The 18,345-nt window shown below is 43.6% G+C and overlaps 1 protein-coding gene across 2 annotated transcripts in view; it reads left to right on the top strand.

Moving 5' to 3' along the window:
- PPP1R42 (protein phosphatase 1 regulatory subunit 42) overlaps positions 1-18,345 on the top strand; it is a 1,058,014-nt gene that overhangs the window by 958,501 nt on the left and 81,168 nt on the right. For both annotated transcript variants that reach the window (XM_069621142.1, XM_069621141.1), the window contains one exon: positions 1,957-2,113. In XM_069621142.1, the coding sequence (XP_069477243.1) occupies positions 1,957-2,113 (157 nt within the window). The remainder of the gene's footprint in view (positions 1-1,956; positions 2,114-18,345) is intronic.

Genomic DNA, 18,345 nt, shown 5'->3' with positions numbered 1-18,345 from the left:
TCAAATAGTAGTGACTCGATGCGATGTGGAGATGATAATGGCTTAAAGGCTGAGAGGGGTGGGCTTTCTCGGCTGGTAATGGCCCTGAGCCATTTGCCTAGCAGGCTACCCAGGAAAGTGCCCCCCTGCCCCCACGCAGCCATTAATGCCTCGGTAATGAAGACTGACCTCTGTGAAGTGCCACGCTGCTGATCCTAGGAGCTGTGGGAGTCTAGCATCTGCTTTGGAGCCTGTTGCACAACTTTCAGCTTTTAAATACATCAGAGGAGAAGACTTTGTTTAATTTAACATTTGGAATATTGCAAAGCGATATTCCCCATTTTAATACGATCGTATTTACTGCTGGAGGTATTCCTGTGTAACACCGCCAGTGTTGGATGCTCCTTGTATTCTGATAGGGTGGGCGATAACACAGACATTGTTTGTCTAACAGTGCCTGCTTTAGCATTAGGACACATGCATATTTTTGCAACGGAAACATAGTAGAACAACCATGAATACAAATGCGTTTGTTCCTTTTAGAATCTGATAAAAACTTGAATGGCTTCAACTTTATAAACATGTGTTACAGACTAAAAGCCTTTAACATATGGTTTAAGAAGGGAAAGAAAGTGGGACAGATCCACAAAGAAATTACTGTGAGTAACTCTGAATTTCTTTTGACTTCCTTCTGGAGAGAGAGTACACCGATTAGTCAAGAGTAAGTCGGAGTAATTACCAGTAACTTCTTTGTGAATTGAATAGTCTCTGTTACTCCTGGCATCGTCTTGGTAAATCACCCCCAATGCGTTCCAAATTCCCTCCCATTTCCACGTCCGTCTCTCACTCAGGGACGTCATTTCACCAAAATGCCAGGGGTAGCAGAAGTGAAATCACTTGACCTTTGACCTCTGATGACATCACAGGAAGTTATGTCATTTGACACCCACCTCGAAGTGACATCATGGGAAGCGATGGAACACAACATTTCACCCCTTGACAAAACAGGAAGGGACATCACATGTTGTTCCTAAGTTCACTACGAGAAAATATGGTTGCAATATCACTATAATGTTATATACATTTCATACAAGAATGGATCACCATATGTATCGTTAATATCAGTGTGTATAGGACCATATTACCAAATTACTGTGAATGCAAGCAGATGTCCAAGGGCAACTGATAATGATATGTTGTTATATAGCACTTACGCTTCAGCGTTTTATATAGATTAAATTTACATACAATATCACCCAACCTGTGTTGGTACTCATTTATCGACCTCAGAAGGGTGAAAGGCTGAGTTGAGGAGTTTAGGAACAGGCTAAATCAGAGACTCACCACCTGAAGTGTGCCTGGAAATAAACCTTTATGAGTCTAGCAATTATTGGATCGAATTCCAGAAAGCCAAATTATGTGTTATTCCTATTCTTTCTTATTTAAGGTCACTGCTTAAAGTGATATACTTGTGGAACCCCATTTTTTTAAGAGGCCTGACCAAGAAAGTCATTCACCCACAAAAATAAAAAGCCACATGACACTGGCCACAGCCCAGGAGCATACATTTAAAAAAAAAAAAAGTTCAAAAAAATGTTTTTAAAAAATTATTTTTTTCCTAGGGGTAGCAAGGGAGACCTCAGGGGTCGCAAGTGCGACCCCCAAATGACGTCCCTGCTCTCGCTTCCGGTGGCTGCGTAGGACGTGTGTGTGTTTGAAAGCGCTTCAGAGCTGCAGCATGGCGCCCGCTGCAAAGTGCTTCAGAGCTGCAGGATGGCGCCCGCTGCTGGCAGATTCCGTAATGTAGTGTTCAATCGACGCATCAGGGTGTGTGCTTCTTGGAACACATTCCTGAAAAGCGGCCCAACGTGGCCTACAAGGCACTCACCTTACCAGAATGTTATATTTGGGAAGTGGTTATTATCCCGCATGGTGTGTATTCATTTTATGTGATTCAGTGTTCTCTCTGCGCCACAGATGACGTTCAAACAGCCAACGCCCTCCTGCCTGCTTCCTATGACCACACAAGCACCGAGAAACCCAAGTACGTCATCTTTTCCAAGACAAAACAATGCCCCAGAAGAGTGCAAAGGGCACAGGAAAGAAGACACATCAATGTTACTGATGATATCAGGTAAGCGTCTTCCCAGGGCGAAAGTTGGAGTGGTGAAGGGGCTGACGGCGCGCTCCATTGCAGCACACTGTTATTCTGTCGCATCACATGAGCTGAAAACGGATGTAATGTCATTTATACTACATATATCTACTATATAGTAGGTAGCCTATCTGCCATATATACGTGTAGGTCACATTTTTTTCCATGTATACCATGTCTACGTTTTATATGTGGTAAATAAGTTGTTTAGATTCACATATAATCTGAGGTAGGACATTTGTGTGAAAGTAAACAGCATATCTGCCACAGCAACCAGTGGGTGACCTATGAGGGTCTCCTACATTTGGGTCAGAAATGGAGGGTGTCATAAAAATACCTTGCAAGTAAGTGTATTGTGCTTTGTCTGCTGGTGAGGAATTTCGGAAATAGGTTAATGGACCAGGCCAAAGGGAACAGGCATCAGGTTTGTGGAGAACATGTTGGCCAAATGCAGAAAGCACATGATCTAGTTGTCTGAGGTGAAGTGAAATGGAGTTCCTGAAGGAGGGGCCTTGTCTTTTCGGATTCTCTCACAAAACTTCTCACTATTAATTTGGATGAATAGCATGGGGTTCTGGGAGGACACTCTTAGCCATGTGATCTGCTGTTTTCTGCAATCCCTGCCATCGATGACTTAGTGGAAAATGGGCAGGGTGTGTCAGAGAGCACCAAAGTATTAACTGAAAAGGATACGGTACTCAAAAGGATACAGGTGGTAGGGTCTTCCGGATCCCTGTTCACGCGTTTTGATAGTTGTGAAGTCAAGTTAAGACCTTCCAAATGATACAACTCTCTGACTGGTCAAACAGGGAGAGTGATGGATCACTGGAAAGGGCGTGGGTAAGGTATAGGAAGTCAGCCTAGAACAAAATAAAGTGTCATGAATACCTGCCCCAACCTGGGTATGATGGAATAGAAAATGTCATGAATGCACACACTGACCTTGAGTCTAGGGCAGATGAATCCAGCAGAGTCTCTTGAGGAATCCAAGGTAGAACAAACGACAAGGAAGGGAAGATTAGTAAGGGAGACTTATCCCGAACGGAACGAGGCTCACACTAGATACCGGGTTGATGCACCACAGGATAGCGTCCAAAGTACTGTTCACTGTCACCTTCCAATTATCCTTGAAAAGCTTCCTTCCCACGTAGAGTAAAGTATAGAAATGAATCAATCCCCCTGTTAATATCACAGGTGCAGGAGTTGGAAATAGCGCTCCTTTTAAGGTAGAAACAAGTACACGCGGTTCTGTACAGCCGCGAAGAAAAGAGCGTGTGCGTGTGGATTTACACGCGATTAGATTTCACGCAGTCCAGGCCAGCCGTACTTGAAGATAGCGTGCGCGTGTGGATTTACACGCGAGCAGGATTCACGCAGTCCAGGCCAGCAGCGCTTGAAGATAGTGTGCGCGTGTGGATTTACACGCGAGCAGGATTCACGCAGTCCAGGCCAGCAGCGCTTGAAGATAGCGTGAGCGTGTGGATTTACACGCGAACAGGATTCACGCAGCCCAGACCAGCAGCGCTTGAAGATAGCGTGCGCGTGTGGATTACACTCGAGCAGGATTCACGCAGTCCAGGCCAGCAGCGCTTGAAGATAGCGTGAGCGTGTGGATTTACACGCGAACAGGATTCACACAGCCCAGACCAGCAGCGCTTGAAGATAGCGTGCGCGTGTGGATTACACGCGAGCAAGATTCACGCAGTCCAGGCCAGCAGCGCTTGAAGATAGTGTGCGCGTGTGGATTTACACGCGAGCAGGATTCACGCTGCCCAGGCCAGCCGCGTTTGAAGACAACGTGCGCGTGTGGATTTACACGCGAACAGGATTCACGCAGCCCAGGCCAGCAGCGCTTGAAGATAGCGTGCGCGTGTGGATTTACACGCAAACAGGATTCACGCAGCCCAGGCCAGCCGCGTTGGAAGACAACGTGCGCGTGTGGATTTACACGCGACCAAACAGCTCCAGGAATCAGCGTGTGGCGGAAAACACGCTATAGAAGGCCCAAAAAGTAGCTGTAGTAACCTGCAAGGATGCAGACCGGAGGTTCAGCTACACAACGCCAAATGATTCGATCAGAAGCAGCGAGTGATGTTTCCACGCTGCTTAAATACGTAATGCCGTAGTTCACGTGACGAAGCAGAATACACGTGAAGTTAGCGACGTGAAAAGTGCAAACGTCGTTTTCCCGGCAACGTATCGAACAACCGCCATTTGGAATAGAACGGTCTAGCTGTTCTACGAGCGTAGGAGGTAGGACCACGTCCAGCATGCATGACAGGGTGGCAAGTCTGTCTGATTGGGATTATTAAAAGCTTCTTGAACCATACTTACCAACAATACTTTAACAGAATGTTCCACAGCAAATGTTTGATTTAATCATATTCTTGTACGCCACTTCAGCCCGGGCTGCAAATATCTTGTTCAAAACCTAGCGTGCGTTCCAAATTCCACTCCAGAACTGGGATCCTTGGATACATGACCTGTCTTTTTACAGAGCTATACGGCTGGTGAGGTTTTTAATTGGAGAGGTATAAATATTTCCCTGAACCAACCAGTGGCGGTGGGGGGGCTCAGGTTGGTTCTCTCCCTAAGAAAATGTTTTGAATAATGGGTTGAAATTGTGTATTTTACAGCACACCTTAAGGGAAACATTGGGTTAAAAGCCAGACAGTTTGCAGTTGGTTTTGTAGGGTAATTCGTGAAAAATTCCAATAGATGCAAGTCTCCAATTGTGCACAGGAGCATTTCCCAGCATATTGTTATGATGCCTTTTCCCACAATATATAAAAGTATAACATTTATTTCACGCTGGCTGTGCCCATACATTTCCATGTTGGCTGCACCAATATATGCAAGTAGTCCCACATAAGAACATATTCATGTTTGCTGTATGAATAATACCAGTAAAAATACTATAGGAAATCATGTACACGCTGGTTATACCAATGTATGACAGTATCCTCATGTAAGAACATACTGATGTTGGCTTTGCCATTAAAAATGCCATGCCACAATACGAAAGCATGTCCAAACTGGTTTTACCAAAATACCAGTTTAGTCATGTTATAACACCTTGCTTAATCATAGATGCCCAGTAGGAATTTCCATGCCAAAGTGAGAAATAGCTAGACTGGCTGCTCCACCATGCTTGCTTTATCTCTGATGACCAGTAAAAAATGCCATGCCAAACAAATAGCTAAACTGTCTGCACCAAAATCCAGTCTAGCTACCTAATAAAATTATGATGTTTACTTTATTATAGATGCCCAGTAAAAAAAAATGTCATGCCAAAGAAATAGCTGATCTGACTGCACCAAAATGCCAGTTTAGCCATCTAATAACACTTATCATGCTTGCTTTATTATAGCTGCCAAGTACAAAATGCCATGCCAAAGAAATAGCTATACAGGCTGCACCAAATCTAAAGCCTAGCCATGTAATAACACGTATTAGAACACCCTAGCGAGTGTTCCGTGATGGGGATTGGTCAATCTGCGGGCTATACGCACTGGTATAGCCCGCAGATTGATTACAGCCCGTAGTTCTGGCTGCATGTGTATTCCGGAACGGAAAGAGTTAACTTTCCATTCCGAAATACACCTTCGTATAGCAACAAGAAACAAAGGAAAGCAATGCAAATGCTTTCCCAGTGTGATGCTCGAGGACATAAAATAAAGAAAGGAAAGCAAAAGAAAGGCTTTCCCAGCGTGAGGCTCAAAGACACAAAATAATAAAACCAAAGGAAACGCTTTCCCAGCGTTTCAAATTGAAAAGGGGCTGACATGAGCTGCACTGCAGCATAATGGGGAACGTATGCAGAAGTTTATATTTACCAATGAAATGAAAGGGAATGTTGCAGGCTGTGCTGAATGTTCAGTGTAGCATGAAAAAGGCAATGAAGGGAACGGGCACAGAAAGGTAAGTAAATTATTGGCTGTTAATTGAATATATGTACATGTGGCGTTTGCACAAGTTTGTTAGTTTGCATATTTGTGTGGAGTAGCTAGTGGCTAACAGTTGTGTAGTGAAGGGGAGGGGGAGGCACACCTGAAGTAAACATAATTAGAACAGGCGGCAGGCATACACACACCTGATTACACTTTGGTCGCATACTCCTCCCACCCTAGCACCTTCCACTACCCTATAAAAAAAAAAGAGACATGTTTAATTGAAATACAAAACATTTCTGCAAGATTTATTTACCATTTTGCAATTTTTTGTACTTCAATTAAACATGTCCCATTTATTCAACTTTAATTAAACAGTGAGGGTGTTCTAATAGCTTTATAGACCTGCAGCGAGGGCCGTACCGGGCGTTATGGTCCCTCAAACCTAATTCTTCAGGGCCCATAACGCCCGGTACGGCCCTCGCTGAAGGTCTATAAAGCTATATCAGGCTTGCTTTATCAAAGATGGCAAGTAAAATATGTCATGCCACAGTAGGAAATGGCTAGATTACCTGCACCAAAATATCAGTGTAGCCAGAAAGTACACTTACCATGTTTGCTGTTAATTGTTATAGATGCCTAGTAAAAAAAATGCCATGCCAAAGAAAAAGCTAGACTGATTGCACCAAAATGCCGGTCTAGCTATGTAAGAACACTTATATTGCTTGCTTTATGAGATGCCCATGGTGCCAGTATATCCCCGTAACCCCCTCCCAAAATTAGTGGCCTGGTCCAGCACAAACACACAAGCACACACTTTCACTCAACATTTACTCGCTCATTCACACAGCATTCACTCACACACCCCTGCAGGACACACTCACTCATTCATATGTACACCCATTCATCATGCACTCACTCACTCATTCATTTGCACATGCACTTGTAGAAAATACATTCTTACCTTCAGCTGTGTTCCAGACTATGTTCCTCGCTTCGCTCGGGTGTCCCAGGGAACATGGAAGCCCTCTGGCTCCTGTGCCATACGAACAGAGACCATGAAGCAAAGAGCACTTCCTGCACACCTGCACAGGAGCCGGAGCACTCCCAAGTTCCCACCCTAGACTGTTTTAATGTGTAGCAAGGCACGGGAGCGGCCTCTACGCACATTCAGAGCAGCACTTCCACAGCCTGCATCCCCAGCGGGCCATGCAAGGCTGGGGAAGCAAAATGCCAGTTTTCAGTGAATGGTCTATTGAACATGTGTGGTGGGGGAACAGAAACCATGTTTCCCTTTGGCAGTTTAAGCTAGCCCAGGAGCTTTAAACTGGGCTGGCTCGGCTTCTCGATAATGGGCAAGGAGACTGGCGCATCATCGCCCCTTAACCCAGTATGGACGACACGCCACTGTTTTTTAGCATGCACAGAATCGGAGCATGCATTCAGTAAACCTGCTGATGAATGACCATGAATGCATCCTTATTTTGGACCGATATGTTTACATTTAGGTGTCTTTTGTAATGGAACAGCAACAAAGAATATGGTGGGAATGCTGAAGATCCGCTTGCTGCGACTCGCACTAGGCGTTATGTAGTGCCTTACACTTCACTCCCTCTGAGGAATCTTGATTGTGGTCACTCGTACCAGGCACAGTCTCCTGGTGCCCTGACTTGCCACCCCACCCCAGGAGACTGCACACCTTTCGGCGTGAAAGATAGGGAGTGGTACAACCCCGGTTTCACCCCGGTTTCTTTTTTAAAGAAAATTATGTTTTATTGTTTGTCATATCGTACCATCCGAATTAGAGCATCTGCAATGTGTCTTACCTCATTTTATACCCAAATAACAAACATCGGATGTAAAACACGGCAATTATAATGAATGGCAAACAGTACTGCTGCACATAGTTAAGGCTGAGCTATAAGGTATGGACTAGGAGTATCCCTCGAATCATATTGATATTTCCCAAATATTTTTCCTGATGTCCTAAAAGTAGGCTTACCCCTTTCTCTACTTGTATGTAACTCTTGCCTAGTCATATCAGCTTACATGTATACCTCAACCTTGCATGTTAAATAAATATCGGCAGAATGAAGCTAGCAAGCTCTTCCAGGACCAGCACCCGAGACCTAAAGATGAAACGTCCATCTCTATGGTTGATTTATTAACAGATAGAGATGTATTTGCTAGCATGCCCATAGGGGTGTGGTGGCATCACTCAAAGGCTGATCCTGCTCCTCTATAGCGTTCTTTCATCGATGGGTGACATTTTGATGTTTTCTTTTCCGAGTACATTTTACCAAAAAAACTCATTGAAATATATAGGGGACAAGGGTTGGAAAAGTATATATAAGAGGTAGGGGTGGTCGGTAATGGGGGAAAAAAACATTAGGGGATGTGGGCTTTGGGAGGAACCCCACCCCCGCCCCCCAAAATAAAAACAAATCAATATTGATGCGGTTTTTTGGGTATAAAATGCTCAGAAAAAATCCCATCGAAATTTCACCCATTGAAGAATTGGCATAGAACCCTTGCTCCAACCCTACCACCATCTGTAAATACTGCTTTATACGAGGCTATCATTGTCAGGCATTGAGAGAGGGTATTTCAGGCCTGCTGGATGGAGAGTACTGTAGCCTGAAACCCCCCACCCCCCGCCCCCTGCACCTGAATCTTTCTACAGTTGTTTAAGGTGTGCATTTTACCGCCAAGTAAGGTTACAACACTGCGCCCACCCAGTCCTGGGAGTTTCTGCTAAGAATACAAGGTGCTGGCACTGTGCAATGCAGAGTAAAAGAGGTCTTCTGAGCCCTGCAGGTGCTCTTGAAATACGTATGGCAGTCTTACTCCGTTTTCTATTTAGAGTACAGCAATCCTTCTAATAAGCAAAGCAGAAGTAGTGCATTACATTGTACTAGTACAATGGATGTGAAATACTTTTGATGGCTATGTTTGTACTTTTGCACTGTTAAAATGATACAATAATTTTTGAGAAATAATACTCCCACATCTTCAAAAACGTAGAGCAGAACTACTCAAAGATGCTAATACTTCACCATTATAAGTAAAGGGTGATCTGAGACGTGTTGGCAATGTTTTGCAAAAGAAAAGGGATGGTAGCTTGGCTAAGAAATGTAGGTACTGTGCACATTAATATTATAGCATCTCTGCTGAGAAGTGCAGGTACTGCCCCTCTAAAAAATAATGCAGGCCTGCTGAAAATAATGTTCCTGTCACATTACAACTCATTGTACCTGCTTAGAAGGTTAGAAGGAGAGTTCAGACTGCACATGCAATCACTCGCCTCTCGGCGGAGACTAACAAAATGCTACTAATTGGCTCTATCAATGTTTTGATACATTAGCCCGAACATGCAACACTTCCTTGAAGAAGCAGCATTATGTGAATCTCGTTACCATACTCAACATATACATTTCTTTAAGTATAAAACATGCGTAAGCTTTCTGTCTCTTGGTAGGTTTAGAAAACTGGCATAGACATCGCCCTTTACCTTCTCTTGGTCAAATAAGGACTAGCTCTGCGTATCAGTTTTAAAGTCGGTGCATATCCCACACCCCTACATGTGAAAGAATATCTGTATATCTGATTTGTTCTGGTGTAATAATTGTTTATCTTAAACTAGATTCGTTAAATAAATAAAGGATCCATTCCGAGAAGAGGGAGAACAAACAAAATGACCCAGGGATGCACTCTGAGTTTCTGAGGACCCCACCCCATATAATAAGTAGCAATTATTGGAACGCATCAATTGCAGTGAAACAATAATATATCAATATTCTAACGATAACAATGATAACAGAAATATATCCGGAAATAATGTGCACCAGGACCAATCCCTGATTGTCCAAGTTCAGAAATCAGGTCGTAACACCAGCACAGAAGTTTGTGACCTACAGACAAAGTTCGATTTCTTTCATCAAGGCAGGTACGGAGCAGGTCACACCCTCGCCTTCTGGTACTGGATGTTCTGTTCCAGGAACACTGAAAGAGTCTGACATCGGCAAATGACTGGTGATGTCACTTGTGATGGACTCAGTGGTTGCAGTGGAACTGGAGCCAATCCGAGGAAGATTGGTTGCTGTGGAGGTGAGGTCATCAACTGGGGAATTGACTTTGCAGCAATGCGCCACATGTATCCAAGCCAGGGTCCCTGAGCACTTTACAGCCAAATTCGACATCAGAAGAACTTGGAATGGACCATGCCACCTAGGCTGGAGCACAAACATCTGCTGATGGACCTTCACCAGGACCCAGTGTCCTGGTTTCATTGGGTGGCAGGGTTCCGTAGCCGGTTCAGGCAGGGCCCATCTTCTAATGGCAGATTCTGAATGTGGGAAACTGCTGGGGGTGCAGTTCCCATTCTCATGGGACGACCAGCAAGGATTTCATGGGCAGATAGTTTGTGTTTATGTTCGGGGTTGTTGCACATGGCAACAGAACCAGGGCAAGGCTTGCAGCAATTTCAACCCAGTCTCTCTACACACTTTAGACAGTCTGAACTTCAGGTCCCAATTCCAGCATTCTACATGTCTGCTAGAGCATGGATGATAAGCTCAATGGAACTGTTGAGTTATTACTAAAGCCTTACATACTTCTTTAATAACTTGACTAGTAAAATGAGTTCCTTGGTCGCTGTCTATAGTGAGGGGCAATCCAACCCGAGGTGTGGACACTGCTAGCAACTTTTTAGCCACTGTGTCGGTGTCTGCTTTTCTACATGGCTATACCTCCACCCACCCAGAACACAAGTCAACAAAGACTAGACAATAAACATAGTTCATGCAGATGGGGAGCTGTATAAAGTCTGTCTGCATGTGCATGAATGGACCTTCTGGTACTGGACGTGCAGACATCCTTGTGGGTACCTCTCTCCCAATATTATTTGTCAAACATATGATAACATGTTCACAATAACTCTGAGTCATAGAGGCTAAACCAGGAGCCATCCAGTCTTGCATAATAATCATTTCTACCTGAATGGGTTTTTCCAAGAACTTTATACACCAAGTAGGGGAGGAGTACCTCAGATGCCACCATACGGCTATCTGGAGAGTGCCAGAGGGAGCCTACTTTTAATGTACAGCCTTGTTGAGTCCATATCACCTTTTCAACTTCTGGTGCTTGGTCTTGGAGGATTGCCAGACTAGAAAGGGAAGGTATTGGTGACCATCGAACTGCAATACAAGCAAGAAATTTATTAGGTGCCAGGGGCCCATTCAAGCCCGCAGAGTGAGCAGCACCATCTGCTAAAGCATTTCCTTGGGCTGTGAATGACTGTGAGTGATCATGTCCCCTTCATTTGACTATAGCTACAGCTGCAGGAAGTAACAATGCGCTCAGTAAAGCCGATGCATATTTTCCATTTAATATTGGAGTGCCCGTGGAAGTTAAATATCCACGTTACTGCAACAAAACGTCGAAGTCATGGACCACCCTGCGGGATTACCTAGAGTCGGTATAGATCGTAGCCAATCTTTCTAAGGGCAGAGCACACGCACTGGTGATAGCCAGGGGTTTGGAGACCTGTGCTGAGTTTGCCATAGGTAATCAATATGCTTCTAAAACAGCATGAGGAGAACATCAGGGGAGGGCTGGCAACGTTTCTCCTGGGGGAAAGCACAATATAACAGCCCTTGGGTAGCAGCCCTGGCCCACGCTTCAGTTTCACAAAGCCACCATTACATTTGTGTATTTGATATTCAAAAGAACTTGTGCAGTAAAACACATACAAAAAAACATGATTAAGTGCTGTTTAACCCAGCAATGTATTTTTAAAGTAAAGCCACGGTTAGAAAACATAGAAGAGGGGGTATGGCTTCGCCGCACCGCACAGCATTTCATTGGTTTTGGAGTTCTGCTGGTCTCCGGAAGCCGCGTTGCGTCCCGTCCAGTCTTAGAGCTCCGTCATCAGCTCCAACAGCGCACCGCCTCTCATGACGTGAGGGGCGGCATCCCGCTTCACGTGATGCTCCGGCTTTGGGCCTGGAGTCGCAGACTCCTTTGGCAGCGGAGCGCCATCTGCAGCGCAGTAAGTAAGCTGCATTGAAGGAGGACAGGAAAAAAAAAAAGAAAACTGCCAATTAGTAATGGATTTACTACGCAGAAGAATGGGAGAATAAAGAAAAAAAACAGAAACCGTAAAATACAGAAAATAGTGAGGGGAGGAGGGGAAGCAAAACAAAGGAAACAGGAGAGGAGGGAAATAAAGGGAAAGTGAGGAGTGTGAAGATAATTGCAGGGGTCTAGCAGAACAATTGGTAGAGGAGAAAAGAAGAATGTGAAAATCAAAAGAAGAAGACGTGAAGGAACATAAAACAATACTGTTGGGACATATTCTTAAATATTAACATAACTAAGCTGCTTGCACTCCATCTCCTCTCAATTGTTATCATATAAATCAAAGGATTCTGTATAATAACTCCCCTCTGCTAAAAATTATAACTGTGTGGCATTTAAATAACTTCAATATTTTCACGGCATAGACCTCTTCTCTCTGTTATGGTGTGCACGCACAAATTATACTGCCTGAATTGCACCTCCCAGCATCTTCACCTTACTACAGATAACTTTACCTGCCTTTATCTAAATGCCATAGCCTCATTTCACTATCTGCTTGCTCCGTTCCTTATAATACACTGCATTGACTGTGGCCATCTGGACTCTATTACCCTATTATAATTCCTGCTTGGACCTCGACCATCCTCTGGTCTGCAGCTGGAGTGCACAGGAACGGTTCTACACCACGTTACCTGATTCGGTGATATAATTATCCTCTTTACCATCCATAATATGCGCCTTATTATTTTCTGTCTGTTCGTTTGATCTGAGTCAGACAGCATCCATAATATGGACGTAATAATTGCAAACTATGGTATGTCATAGCACAAGAAAAATAAGAAACCACTAAACTTCGGCAAGTTGAGCAGTCACTCCAACCCACAACAACACCTCCCAGCCTCTTCACTTTACTACAGATAACGTTTCCTGCCTTTATCTCAACGCCACAGCCTCATTGCATTATCTGCTTGCTCCCTTCCTTATTATACACTGCATTGACTGTGGCCATCTGGACTCTATTACCCTATTATCAATTCTTGCTTGGACCTAGACCATACTCTGGTCTGCAGCTGGAGTGCACAGGAACGGTTCTACACCACGTTACCTGATTCAGTGATATAATTATTCGCTGTATTATTGTAACGCTCCCTTGGTATCCACAGGGACGTCACTCAGCCTGTTCTGACCTCTTACGACCTCGAACCCTTCCCTGGAGTCTACTCGACTGGAGACTGGGCCTGAAACACAGGATTGGTAGAGTTTAACTCCCTATTGTCTCTGTGTGCTTGAACCCCTTCTTCCCCAGGGTCCAACTCTTCCCTTTGATCCACAGCTCACCTTGTTTTCTTGGAAAGTGTGCTCTCCATCCTGCTTTCAGCGCAGGGGCGCGTTGATTGATGCGGGCTCGTTGCTGCCTAGTTACTTCACTGGCAAGAGTCCGACAGGTAAGTATAATGAGTCTTTTGAACAGTTCTCTAACTTCGTTCCTTTCCTTCCTTAGATGATGGCCGGCGTCCAGGGATGGCAACGTGCTGCTGAGATGAGTAGCGCTGAAGGTGAGTGAGAGCGCGATGCAACCCTTTCGTATTTGTATTGGACTGAGTTCTTTTTCTGTGTCTTTTAGGTGCCACGACGTTTTCAGCGTGGATGCCAGTTATAAAGAAGAAATGCGGTGAGTAAGCGCGGTATGCAGCGCCTCTAAATGTTTCCACGCTGTCTTTTCCCCTCTTGCAGATGGATGAGAAGTTCCGGAGACAGAGTTCCCCCAGAGCGGCTGGGATTCAGGTAAGCGTTTGAAGCTCGTACAGTCTTTAAAAATAAGCGAAGATTTGCTGGATGCTTACTAATGCCTTTTTCTGTTCTTTTCCCTTTTCCTAAGGAAGCGGCATGCTGGGATGGGAATGACACCGCCGAAGATGCCCGCTGAACAGAAGAAGCGATGAATGATGGGCAGAAGCGCCGCAAGATAAGGCTGTTCCTAACGGTGTTCTTGTTCTTGCAGGAGCTGAGCGCAGAAGAAAGATGCAGGCCTACTGGAGACCGATCCGAACACGGTGAGTGTCACGCTGCAGGTGCAGAAAACACAAAGCATGTTTCTCAGCCTGGGCGTGGCTTAGAGTCTGGGTATCCCAAGTGTCTCTGGGCTGAACCACACCCAAAAGACTAGACTGCACATGCAGTTCTGGGAACCAAAATATGTGGGTCATCCATCTTGTCCCCATCAATGCACTACAAGTCCAATCCCCAATGTTATCCTATGGGAGTGAGTGAGTCTGGTGCCACAAGCGCCAAGCCTGACTCCAAGTGGGTCTTTGGAGGGATGGAGAGGCCCTTCAGGGCCATGTAGGTGATCGTGCCCTGGCTCCAGCCTGACATCTTGGAGGGCTGGGGACATGAGGGGCAGGAATCATAACAATTATCCATAGTATGCGCCTTATTATTTTCTGTCTGTTCGTTTGATCTCTTAATATAAGAGTCAGACAGCATACATAATATGGACGTAATAATTGCAAACTATGTTATGTCATAGCACAAGAAAAATAAGAAACCACTAAATTTCGGCAAGTTGAGAAGTCACTCCAATCCACAACAACAAAACAAAGTAAATTTAAAAAAAAAGAAATGCTCCGTACTCAAAGATCTGAAAACTAGAATTATAATGGCCGCCAATAAAGCAAATCAAAAAAATGCATCCACAGCAAAAGAATCCACGTCATCTTCAACAAATCTTAAAAGACCTAAAAGTGATTCACCGCCTCCTCTTGGTATCTCTGACCCTGCCATTGAAACCATTCTTGCAGAAATCAGAGCACTTAAACCTTTTATTGAGACTACAAATATTAAACTACAGCAGTTAGATGACAGATGGACAAGTGTTGACAACAGAATTGAGGAAGTGGAAAGGAGAATTGGGATAGTAGAAGATCTATCCCCTAGAGTGGTACAATTAGAAAAATCCATTAAAGAGCTCCAAAGGCATAATGAAGATTTAGGAAATCGCAGTAGGCGCAACAATCTACGTATCTCAGGCCTATCAGAGGGCTCTGAAGGAACAGAACCCATTGCTTTTGCTCTCAACCACCTCTCGCTTGTTACCTAGGAAACTTATATTTTACCTCCTGGAATACTCTCACCTTCAGCTCATTGTATCTACAGCTAAGGAACGTAAATCCCTCATCTGGCACGGAAACAAGCTATTCATTTCCCAAGATGTGGTCAGAAGTACAGCCCACCTTAGAAAAGCTTTCCTATCTTTTCGCCCTGTCCTAAAGCAGCTCAACATCTGATATGGATTATATCACCCATGCTCCTTTAAAGTAACTCATGAAGGTCGTACAACCATGTTTGAAGATCCAGCAGACCTTAGATCCTTTATTCAATCCGTTAAAAGTGATGGCATGGACACTGCCTCACCTGCAAATGCCTCAACCTCGCATATCACTTGAGAACTTGACCTCATAATATGCTTTGACTTATTGTTTTTTTGTTTTTTCTATTGTTTTCCTGTATACTAAATACTTAATGCAATCAGTACCCAATTACTATAACAGCTGAGGTGGGCGCTCTTGCAGCGTCCTTCTTCCACTGTGGTCGTTCTTTTTCCTTTTGATGACCCAGTTGGCGTTAACTACCCGTTAAATCCTTTTTCACTGATCCTTCTCCCATGTCCTGTTTGATCTCTGTAGTCACTCTTATCTCTTTGCTCATATTTTCTCTGTTTATGATCAAACCCCCTGCTCCCTTTCCGAACCCCCAATGTATTTTCCTTTTGTGTCACTGTTCGAGTATATTTGTTGCAAATCACACTATTTTGATTCTATCAGATTCTAATATTCTGCTACAAGTATAGAATGTTTGTCTATCATTACGTATATGTTTGTATGATCATTAAATGTATTACATGGAATATCAAAGGATGCAAGAATCCCATTAAGAGATGCACAATTTTATCCCACCTAAATACATTTAAACCATTGGTTGCATGTATACAAGAAACTCACTTGTCCAACAAAGAGACAATGAAGCTTAAATCCCTTTGGGTCAAGGAGATAATCTCCAGTCCTGCAATATCCAAAAAGAATGGAGTGGCCATATTAATAAGTAAAAAGCTACCCTTCAAAATTCTAGACCAAAATGCTGACACCAATGGAAGATGGGGTTGGGTTAAACTTTTGATTGATTCAATACATGTATCTATCTTCAACATCTATGGTCCTACATTACCAGATCCCACCTTTTGTCATGAAACATCGAACTTTCCCTTTCTGGGCCTCCTGGTATCTGACACGTCAGGGATTACACTCCATAATACTACCAACATGGCTGCAAGCTCAGAACGCTGCTCACCAGTCTTCACGTTCTACGCAGCGTGCTCTATAAAGAAAGAGACCACACCCCCGCGGCTCTGCGCATCTCAATGCTGCTGCTAGCTGTGACCAGACGGGTGCTCCGTACTCTCCCTTGTATTATTCTGCTGTTTCCTGGTTCCTGGAACCCCTTTTTCCAATCTACCTTCCCTCCTTCTTATCCAGCCTTTCACGGAATCCCTGCACAGCCTTCGCGTGCTCCATATCCTTTTTCTGAATTTCCTGGAGTTTTCCCTTGATCCCGGACATCAAAGATGAACGAACACTGGAAGCCGAGGACGGCCGAGCGGGCTTGTATAAGACCCGAACCATACGAAAGAAGACTCCTCCTAAAGAAGTCATCAGGCAACGAAAACAGGTGAGAAAGGGGGAAACCTGTGACACCTTTTGGACATCTATCAAACAAATGATACTCAAAAACTACTTTACTAACTTGATAATGTGCGGGGACGTTAATCAGGTCCTTGATCCATTCCTGGATCGAAAATCCAGCTGTGCGTTTAAAACAAACAAAACTCACAAATCCTTTATAGACTGTCTTGCTGAAACAGGATTAATTGACCCATGGAGACTATCTCAACCCACACAATTAGACTATACCTTTCATTCACCCCCACACAATACACTATCATGCTTAGATTATATATTTGCAATTAAATCCCTCTCTGGTTCCATTGTAGATTCTAAAATCTCTAATATTATCATCTCGGATCATGCTCCTGTAATGACATCCTTCTTTCTTTCTGATGTAAACAAAACCACCAATAGATGGAAACTTAACAATTTCCTTCTACAAGACCCTCAGTTCACTCAATAAGTACAATCATTTATCCAACAATATTTTATAAACAATCAATACTGTGACACCTCAGTTGTAAATAATTGGGATGCGTTTAAAGCAGCTTTAAGAGGTCATATTATGGCCCTCTCAGGTAAAAAAAGAAAATTAAGAAAACATAATTTAGACGACCTTTATTCCCAACTTACCCAAGCTGAGCAATGCTACTATCTAGACTCTAGCTCAACCAACTTTAGACAAGTAATAGCGCTGCGTTTCAAAAGCAATAAAGAAATCACAGATCTTGCAGCTGGGACAATACTTAAATATAAAACAAAAATATATCAAACATCAAACAAAGCTGCCAAAATGCTTGCCTCCTATCTTAAAACTAAAAAAGAAAAGTTCCATATTTCCCATATCAAAGATACTCATGGCATTTCTCATCATAGCTCAAAAGATATACTTGATTGCTTTAGGAAGTTCTATGCTGATTTATACACCCCAGAATGTCCTATTCCTAGCAGAAATATTGAATCCTTTTTTAACAATATAAGCAGAACATCATACCCTCAAATAGACCTTTCCCACCTTGACAATGACATTACATCTATTGAGATTATTAAAGCTATCAACGGCTTGGGTAGAGGGAAGGCACCAGGTCCTGATGGATTATCCACTGAATTGTATATCAACCTATCTAACTCTCTAGCCCCAAAACTTAAAACACTTTTCTCATATTTTATATCACAAAAAATATCTTCTTGCTCATTTTTAGAAGCACTACTAATTATATTCCCCAAACCAAATAAAGACCCTACAATTCCTCATAAGCACCGACCCATTTCCCTCATTAATATTGAAAGCAACATTTTTGCGAAAATATTAGCTAATAGAATTGAATCCTCACTTCCTGCTCTTGTTAAATCAGACTAAACCGGCTATGTGAAAGGAAGCAATATATCCTCAAATGCGAGACTATTGCTTAACGCCATTAACTTAGCGGCAAAAGACAAACAAGGCTACACAGCAATAGCTTTAGACGCGGAAAAGGCATTTGACCGTGTTAATTGAACTCTGTTTCAAGCCCTACACTGG

Source organism: Ambystoma mexicanum, chromosome 5q (genome assembly GCF_040938575.1).
Source record: "Ambystoma mexicanum isolate Mex_15411 chromosome 5q, UKY_AmexF1_1, whole genome shotgun sequence".
Lineage (NCBI taxonomy): Eukaryota > Metazoa > Chordata > Amphibia > Caudata > Ambystomatidae > Ambystoma > Ambystoma mexicanum.
This window is presented reverse-complemented; position numbering and strand designations above follow the sequence as displayed.